This window comes from Camelina sativa, chromosome 5, assembly GCF_000633955.1.
Source record: "Camelina sativa cultivar DH55 chromosome 5, Cs, whole genome shotgun sequence".
Taxonomy (NCBI): Eukaryota; Viridiplantae; Streptophyta; class Magnoliopsida; order Brassicales; family Brassicaceae; genus Camelina; species Camelina sativa.
This window is the reverse complement of record NC_025689.1, coordinates 22,163,142-22,173,129: the sequence shown is the minus strand read 5'-3', so window position 1 is coordinate 22,173,129 and position 9,988 is coordinate 22,163,142. Positions and strand designations below refer to the sequence as shown.

At 32.1% G+C, this 9,988-nt stretch overlaps 1 protein-coding gene across 1 annotated transcript; it reads left to right on the top strand.

Annotated features, from left to right (window-relative positions):
* LOC104787380 (F-box protein VBF-like) lies at nt 4,060–5,402 on the top strand. Its single transcript, XM_010512951.1, has 3 exons — nt 4,060–4,388; nt 4,485–4,603; nt 4,727–5,402. The coding sequence occupies exons 1-3, from the start codon at nt 4,140–4,142 to the stop codon at nt 5,208–5,210; spliced, it is 852 nt and encodes a 283-aa protein (XP_010511253.1). The 5' UTR covers nt 4,060–4,139; the 3' UTR covers nt 5,211–5,402.

The following is a 9,988-nucleotide window of genomic DNA, read 5'->3' as shown; positions in this document are numbered from 1 at the left end:
TTCTGTTAATAGCTTTTGGAGACATTAGTGAAGAACTGTGGAGATTATTTGCACCATCAAGTTGCAGAGAAAAACTTGTTAGGGGAATTGGTCAAGATTGTTAAAAAGAAGGTATTTCTTTTTCTGTGTTTCTATGTGTGTGTGTTTTTCCATAGTGGTGAATTGGTGATTGTTCGTATTGATGATGATTTTGGACTTTATAGACGGATATGCAAGTTAGAGATAAGATACTGGTCAATACTTGAAATGTAATTGCTATACCTTTGGTAGACATATATAATGTTCAGTCATCATTTGTTGTAAGTTTTGAAGTATTATATATTGGTAGCAACTAGCAAGTCTTGTATTTGTTGCCACCACTCTTTCTCGCCCAATGCTAAAATGTGAAAGTTGAGTGTTTATAGTTGTGGAATCATGTTGCTTGGTGCTTTTCGATGAGCCTAGATGTTTTTTTTTGTGTGACTTTTCCCCGATCTCAGTTTCTCTCCGTTATTTGTAGATTGGTGAAGGATACTTTGATGGTCGGTCAGTGATGCTTTGCTTTGATGGTCGGTCAGTGATGTGGAGACATCGAGGCTGCAGAAACTGTGTTTGAGGAATTATTATGCAAGGACGTGATTTCTTGGAATTCAGTTCTTAGTGGGTTAGCTGCAAACGGAATGTTTCAAGAAGCATTTGGTATTTTGAAGGAAATGCAGTCAGTGGATAAGATTCAGCCTGATATCGACACTGTGGTTACAATAACTTCCATGTGCATGATTTATGTTTGTCACGAGAGGGAAGAGCAGTTCATGGTTATACGGTTCGCAGGGAGATGCAATCCAGAGCATTAGAGGTAATAAACAGCATTATTGATATGTATGGTAAATGTGGCTTAACAAGTCAGGCTAATTCAGTAATAAACATGTACATCGGTTGCAGGGACTTAACTTCAACAATCCTGTTGTTAGAGACGATATCCGATACAAGGGATCTCACATCTTGGAACTCTATTATCTATGGCTGTGCATCAAGTGGTCACCATTTAGATTCATTAAGAGCGTTTCAAGCAATGAGTCGTGAAGAGAAAATTTGTCATGACTTGATTACTCTTCTGGGTACTGTATCCGCTAGTGGAAACCTCAGACTGATCTTATAAGGAAGGTGCTTTCATGGTCTAGCTATTAAAAGTTTGAGAGAACCTGACACCCAACTGCAGAACACACTGATCACCATGTATGGTAGATGTAAAGACATTGAGAGTGCAGTCAAGGTTCTTTGACCCTAACTTGTGTTCATGGATACTAAACCCGGATTATTGAGAATGCTTAACCAAAATCAACAACTTTAGTTTTTTTTCTTTCTTCTTTTACAATATGTTGTAAATTTCTTGTAAATGTTATGTAGTAGAATACTAAATTACATTGATTTTTTCCTCATATAAATGTAATCCTTGATATTCTATACTACTTCTATTCTATTTTAAAAAATTAAATTTCAAAAAACAATATTTTCAAAAATAAGAGACCCAAAATTAGAACCTACCATTGGAGAAGAAAATTTTAACTAAAAGATCATGGGTTCTTATATTCAAAACAATACACAATTAATTCATAAAAAAATCAAACAGTATTTAAGAGACTCCAATTATGATACTACCGATAATCTTGCTCTTACTACTATATAATCATAATAACCAGAAAATTATTAATTTAAAAAATTTTATTGGTTGGTAATTTTAACTTTTTAATTAAACAATGACATGTGAGTTTATGATTTCGGACACCATAACTAATTTTCGTATCAATTTTATCTAGTTATGTTTAAAAAACGATTAATTTTATTGAAAGTAAAAAACCCTTGACAAGCTGCAAAATATAATAACATTAATTGGTTTTGTTGGTGGTCAAAGATAAACAAATTTGATAGATGAGGATATAGTTCACGACTAATTGTTTGACATTCATGATTGGTACTAGATCACTATGAAGATGTTGGGAGAGATGGGTGGTTTGACGGAACTAATCACACTTTCTCTTTGTAATGATCATCAAAATTCAAAACAAAAAGAAAAACTCAATAATATGTTAAATGCTAATGTCATGCACTTGATGTCATCACCGCCGCGTTTTACTGTCCTTTTTTTCCTTAGGAAATAACGAAGAAAAGCAAAAATAATTTGTCAAATAGGGTAGGGTAGGGACTAGGGAGGTCCCTCCAATAGGAAAATGAATTTCCCAGAAATACCTTTATATGAAATGGAAAAGTAGCTAATATCATAATCATATACATCTTTTGATTAATCTTATAAATTATTTAAGTTTACAGAATGTGTGAGAAAATATGATTTTTGGAATGCAACTGTGATACTCCCTCCGTTTCATAATATAAGATGTTTAAAAAATTATTTTTGTTTCCAGGATATTTCTAGCTTTCTATGTAAATTTTAGATTAATTTTATATTTTATATTATGCAGTCTTGATTATAATTGGTTAAACTTTTTAAAAATAATTTTTTTTTTTTAATATGTGTGTTTCTACTAAAACATCTTATATTTTGACGGAAGGAGTATTAGATTAACTATATTTATTTTTAGGACAGTTGAAAGCGTGCAACTACTACAAGCCTTAACTATTGTATGCAGTTTTTGATTGTAGGTATTCAGTTCGAAAAATATACCATGTGATTGTAGGTAAATTACATTTTTTTATGTTATTTGTAAAATTATATTATTTTTTAATGTTACATTACATTATCTTCCACATTAGTTTTTTCATTTTTTTCATGTTACCTTACATTATTTTCCATTATCTTCCATATTATTTTTTATGTTACCTAGATTACATTATCTTCCACCTTTTTTCATATTATTGGTAAAATGATTCATTGAAAAATGATTTGTTAAGTATATTCATTCTCTTTGATAATTGTTTCTTATGAAAAAATTGGTTAATCACTGTTCTCTTCTTTATTTCAACCACATTTTCACACTCTTAATTCATTTTTATACATAATTTTCGTTCAATAAATTTTATTTCAGTAACAAAATTAGAAAAACATCAAAATATTTCTAAATTTTAATTGAAAAGCATGTATTTTTTATGACTTTTTTATTTTAGATATCACATTTTGTTCACTGGAACATTTTAGTCTTACTGTTAATTGACTTGATAAAACAAATTTTGGAATTTCATCATCCACTATACAAAAGTTTGTATAATTTTTCAACAGTGTTTTTTTATAATAAACCCCTTGTTCATCAGTGCTTTCAAAACTTACAATGTCAAATATTTATCGTGACGAAACAAAAAAACAATGTCAAATATTTTGTACCTGGTAAAGAATACACTAGCTAAATAAATTAGGATAATGTTGGATATTTTTGATTTGTTTATTCTTCAGTTCAATAGATCACGTGACAAACTTGTAACCTTCATGAAAGTCCACTAATCATACTTTTACACTAATCTTAGCACGTTCTTCAAAATTTTTAGTTTCTGAATTTTATTTTGTAAACTTTTAACTTTCGATTTGGACAACCAACCTTGGAGACCTCTTTTAATTTAATGTTTGGTTAAAAATAAATAATAAATAATAAATAATCCACGTTCTAAATTAAGATTTTCATTAATTAATTCATGTAAGGGTCAACTCTAACATCAACTATTCAGATAAATCAGGTTTATTTTTAAGTTTAGTACTACAAAATATGAATGAGTCTAAAGCTTGTTTTTCGACCGGTTTTAGGCTATGGAGATATCATATTTTTCTCCCGCTTCTGTTTTCAATAATTTGAATCGTAAAATTTTAGATGATAAAAAAAAAATTTGTTAGGAAAAATATAAAATATGATATTGTAAAGAATGGTCGTAGTAGTGGTACTAGTGGATGAGAGAATCAAAGAGTAGTCGTATGTCTAAAAACAAGACATAGTCCTTAAGTTTAATTTACGCCAATTTTTCTCTTCCGCGTTAACTTTTCTCTTTTGACCAACGGTCCAAAATAGTCAGCAAAAAAATGCTCACCATCACTATATAGACTCACCATCTCTATCTTCAAGCATAACTAATCTACTACACTTACAAAAAAAAAACTAGAGAGCAAATCACAAAACGAAACTCCTTCTTATTAACTTCTTACTAAGAAAAGGGAGAAGAAGATGATGTTACCAGAAGCATGCGTAGCCAATATTCTTGCCTTCACATCTCCGGCGGATACATTCTCATCGTCAGAAGTCTCTTCAGTTTTCCGGTTAGCCGGAGATTCCGACTTCGTCTGGGAAAGATTTCTACCTTCCGGTTACAAAAGCCTACTCTCTCAATCTAGTGGCCATCATCAAAATGTCTTGTCCAAAAAGGAGATATATCGATGTTTCTGCGATTCCATTCTCATCAACAATGCTCGAAAGGTTCGTTTTATATGAGTTAACACTTTGAACAGAAAATTTTGAATTCTTTTTAATTTACTGGAACTAATAATATCGTCTTTTACGATGCAATTTCAGCTGTTCAAGATCAACAAGTTTACCGGGAAAATTTCATACATTTTATCAGCAAGAGATATTTCCATAACTCATAGTGACCATTCATCTTACTGGTCTTGGAGCAATGTCTCATATTCTAGGTCAGTTTTTTTTTTTCTTCTTTTTTCTGAACATAACTATTTTTGCTTTGTTAACATGTCTCGAAAATGTTTTATTTTTAATTAATTTCTTATATTAACAATATTTGTTTTAAACAATTTCAGATTTTCGGAGTCAGCTGAACTTATAACAACCGATCGATTAGATGTCAAGGGTAAAATCCAAACCGGAGTTTTATCACCAAACACAAAATACGGAGCATATATTATAATGAAAGTAACTAAAGGCGCTTACGGACTAGACCTAGTTCCGGCGGAGACTTCGGTTAATTCCAAGAATGGTCAAATTAGTAAGAGTGCAACTTATCTAAGTTGCTTGGATGAGAAGAAACAACAAATGAAGCGGCTGTTTTACGGAAACCGAGAAGAGCGAATGGCCTTGACCGTGGAGGTGGTGGGTGGGGACGGGAAAAGGAGAGAGCCAAAAGGTAGAGACGACGTTTGGATGGAGATTGAGTTAGGAGAGTTTGAGACACGAGAAGGAGAAAATGATGAGGTCATTATGAGTCTCACGGAGGTGAAAGGATATCAACTCAAAGGTGGCATTGTGATAGATGGTATTGAAGTGAGGCCTAAATCACTGAATTAGGATCAAGATTTAAGATTATTATGGAGCCCGGGTCTAATTCTTTAATTGTAAAGATGAAAGTAACTACGGGGTTTGTGTCTTAGTAAACTGAATTTATTTATTTATTTTTGGCTGCGACCACTAGCCTTTATTTATTCACTGTTATTGTGCACGTTCAAAGAGTAGAAATTTCAAGTTTTTAATCATTGGCTCGTTGAAGATCAGTGTACAATCTTGAGTGGGACATTCCCTCTGAGACTTGAGATCTGACATGTCAAGAATATGATAAGATCAAGTTAACTATTTTTTTAGTATCAACTCAATCTTCGGTTATATAATAATACGAATTGGAAGCTACGTACATTTAGGTAGAGAATTAGGTAGTTAGATATAAGATGGTTGTTTGCCAAAGAAAAAGAAAAAAAATATAAGATGGTCATGCCATTTGTTATTATTAGTCCGTTAGAGAAAATTCGGCAGAGCAAAAAAGTGTGTTCATAATGTTAGTAGTGCGATGTTTTTTTTTTTTTTTTTTGTTAAAACTAGGAATTGACAAAAAATGTGCTTTTCTATTTTTTATATTTTAAATTTTTATTTCACTCTGTTGTTCTCTTACTACATTAAAATATTGTTTGTATATATGAGAAAAGTGTGTTAGTGGTGCGATGTTATCAACTTATCATCAGATTGTGAAAGCCTCATGACATGGATACTCTCGCATCAATATGACAATATCCATATCCTTGTAGTATTCTTATTTCTTTTTTAAAGTATATATATGTCAGTGTTTATATATGAAGGACATGAATCACGTATGCATGCATAGATTTTGATGATAACTATCAACCAAGATAATTTCACATTTGTAAGAGTGCGTTATGACATGGTTTTTAACTCACGACACGTTTAGGTTGTCGATGGAGTCTTTCATGTTACTCTCAAACTTTCTCTCGGACTCAATAGAATGTAGTACCCAACTTCAGCATAGGAACAGCAACCTTTAGATACGACGAGACCAGCAACATCTGGCTTATGTTGATCTCTTCCATGGAGAATTTTTGTCATAACCTTTTTGGTGTATTTCTCATTGGTGTTAAGACATGCATGAAGGATGTGCTTCGTGGTTGTCAAGATTATATCATTTGAGATCTGTGTGAAACTGTATTCGTTTGAAAAAATATATATATAATAGCCGTAGGGCCTAGATGACGAAAGAAATACTATACTATTATAATATGTATACAATGTCAAATGTATGGGTTCATGAGAAAGTGAAATAACTGATTAAGTGTTGGCTTGTTGCTTTGGAAAAAATACAAGGTACAAAAGTTATGTTCGGTCAAGGAGTCAACCTTCCAAAAAGAGGGGCTATAAGTAACCCGACCCACCGTTTTATATATGGTCAAACGTCAATGGCACATGATTTGTCAACAGTCAACACTAGTTGAATTCACTGTAACGAATACTATAATGTCTTTCTTTTCCGGAAATAACCAAGAAAAAAATATGCTAGTAATTTGTCAAATTGGGTAATGATGACTTTTAGGCAATCGCCAATGTATTTGGGGTTCCGGCCAACAGGAAAAAAAGATATCTTAAAAATGTTAACTTAGATGATACTAAAAAAAAAAAAATACGAATCATAAAATTTTACAATCTATTTGGAGATTTAGATTATTGTGTGCGGGTTCATTTCTGTCTTTCTTTTTGTTTTTGTGGTTTTTAGAAATTTTATTTTTTCAAAATTCTTGAATTGTTTTGTACAATACTACAATGTAATAATAGTCTATATCCAGTGGCGGAGCTAGGAATTTAGTTTATCAGGGTCAAAAAAATATTTTAAAGGGTCAATTATGCTATTAAATATTTTTATAGGGGTCAATTGTGTTATTTCATAAGGGTCAATTTGATTTTTTTCCTTAAAATTCAGCAAAATTTAAAATTCACCAGGGTCATTTGACCCACATGATCCTATACTAGCTCCGCCACTGTCTATATCCCCTTTATAATAAAACAGAAGTACACAACATTGTTTTGTACACTATATAATTTTAATAAGTTGGTTATAAATAGGTTATATATTAGTTGATAGATTAATTGGTTATTAGTAGGTGCAACTTTAATTTATTTTCGGAAGATCTTAAAGAGAATATTCTAAATAATCATTTGATATCATCTAACTTACTATTTTAATTTCTTTTATTAAATTATTCATCAAATACAATATTTTGATATCTAACTTACCATATTAATTTATTAATTATCATTATACTTCACCTCTCATATTTATATATGAGCTTATTTTGTGAAAAAATAAATTATCATATTATTTATTATAATTAAAAAATAGTTTTATTTCTGGATATACCATAAGTTAAATTTTTAAAAACAAATATAAATTGTTCAATCTATAAAATATTCAAACTTTAGTAATATTATTCTTTAAAAATAATATCTATTGAATTAAAAAATTTACTGAGTAACGGATCAAAATTTGAATATTTAAGTTTAATTTCATATTTTTTGTTGAATTTTATAATTTTATATAAAATAATAAACTTTAAATAATTTATTTTAAAATATTTTTAAAATATTGAAACTTGATATTTTGAAGAATATCATAAACATTTAATAGATCAAAAAGTTATAAACTATAAACACTCTATCAATAATATGTTAGAAACTATAACCCAAAGAATTTCAAGAAACCAAGTATATTAAAACAAAAAATATAACAATATATTAAATTACACATAAAATAATAACTCGCTTTTTAAAAACCAAATTTACAAAATTATGTCGTATAATGACATTCAAGATATGATGTAGAATATACATTGTTGAAATAACTTCACATACATAAACTAATACAACATTTTATTTTATTTTTAAATATAAAATATACGAAATTTTGTATAAAATAAAATTTAACCAGTGTTATAGCATGAATACTTATCTAGAATCATTAACAATATAAAACTTACAAAATAGGTATCTTTTTTTAAGCCATCATATTTAGCATATGATTTTATTGCATAATGTTTTATCAAAAAAAACTTTTAAAAACAATCATATAAATTATATTTTATAGAAAAATTACAATATAAATAAAATAAATTTCAACCCATGCTCTAACACGGATCTTAATCTAGTTTGTTAATTATAATAATAGTCAATAGTAAGGACTTTCGAAAATATGCAACTCCAACACCTTAAATTAGCCTTCGCATTTTCTTCTTTGTCGTAAATTGTCACTTATCATTTTCGTATTAAAAATATCGAATGTGATTGAATGAGACCACATGTGATGTGAGCACGGGACCGGAACCTGACCAAGACGCACCGGACACAGTCGAGACGCTTACACCAGACAACAGCCGGCCAACGCACCAGCAATCACTCCGGGAGCTACGACGCGTTCCAAGAGCTCTTCCAAGTCCACCAGGCAGAAGATCAACCTGTTCGTGCAATCCTTCGTCCGCAACAACGAACCGACCGAAGGAGTTCTAACATAGAACGTTCGCACGGTCTTCATCCTTACCCAAGGATGAAGGCGACCAAGTCGCTAGAGCAAGGAGTTGTACTCTTTTTCCTCACTCCGGGTTTTTCCCACGTGGTTTACCGAAGGTGGTTTTAACTAGGCGAGGAGCTTTAGTGCAAACGTTCGAAGCCAAGACGTTTCCCGCGCCAAGGCCGAAGACGTGTCTTTTACTTTATTTATGCTTTGCGTTTTGAACAATCTAGATCTTTCTCTTTGTAACGTTAAGTAGAGCGACGTGAGTGGTTGTGTTTAAATCACTTAGGAGAGCGACGTGTTCTATTTCAAAGAGAACACATCAAAAGGCAACGTGTGCGGACCATTGTGAGTCCGCGTCTCCTTAGCCTCTCCTAAACCTAGCTCTATTTAAACCCCCTCTTACCTTCTTGTAGCCTCAGACTTGATTGAAATAAAAAAATTTCCAAAGAGAGATTCTTTTACCTTGTCTCACTCCTCTCCTTAGAACCAATCAAGGATTGCTCTACCGAGAGAACCCTAACGACTCGAACCGGGTTCGCCGTCGTTAGTCTGACCGTATCGTGAGGCGAGCCATTCATCTCGTGTCGCCGTTCATCCCACCAACGTTCCCATCACCTCTAGCCGAACCGTCCTTTGATTCGCTAGCCGTTCCGCAACTCTACCATCCGTACCGTACCATAGCCGCTCAACCACGACGAGTCCAGAGGGTGAACTTTCGAACCACTTGTTTGTTTGCCGCGAAACTCGGTTTCCATCGTTCGTTTCTTTCATAGAGTCGACTCACTGCGCCTTGTCCGAGAGAAGTTGTTCCTAACTCGATCGGCCCGAGAGCACTCATTCCTGTCCATACCGCGAGACGTCCGGCGCTCGTATCAACATGTGTCGATCGACACTCCTACCAAAAATCTACAAATCGGTTCACGGGAAAACATTTTATATGATCTCCTTCTAAATGTCACTTGTCCAATAATAGCACTTTTGCTTTGTGACTAAAAAAGGAAAAACTTAACAAATTCACGAGGCATCTTTTGTTTAACATAGATAAATGAGAATTACCATTGGTGTATCGGTATTGATCTTATATAATAAGACGTCAACACTAGTTAATTTAACAACAGTCACCACCGACGCGTTTAAAGCGTACTTTGTTTCCTTGAGTTAATTACTAGATAGGGATTTATTTGAGGGAGATTTTCAAAAATACCCATTTTCTATATCACTTTTCAAAAATGTCTTTTTATAGTGTCTATTTTAAAAAATACCCCTTTTTAATATATAAAAT

Coding starts and splice junctions, on each gene's coding strand:
- LOC104787380 (XM_010512951.1), top strand. CDS start 4,140: ATGATGTTACCAGAAGCATGCGTAGCCAATATTCTTGCCTTCACATCT. Junction 4,389..4,484: donor TCATCAACAATGCTCGAAAG/GTTCGTTTTATA, acceptor ATGCAATTTCAG/CTGTTCAAGATCAACAAGTT. Junction 4,604..4,726: donor AGCAATGTCTCATATTCTAG/GTCAGTTTTTTT, acceptor AAACAATTTCAG/ATTTTCGGAGTCAGCTGAAC.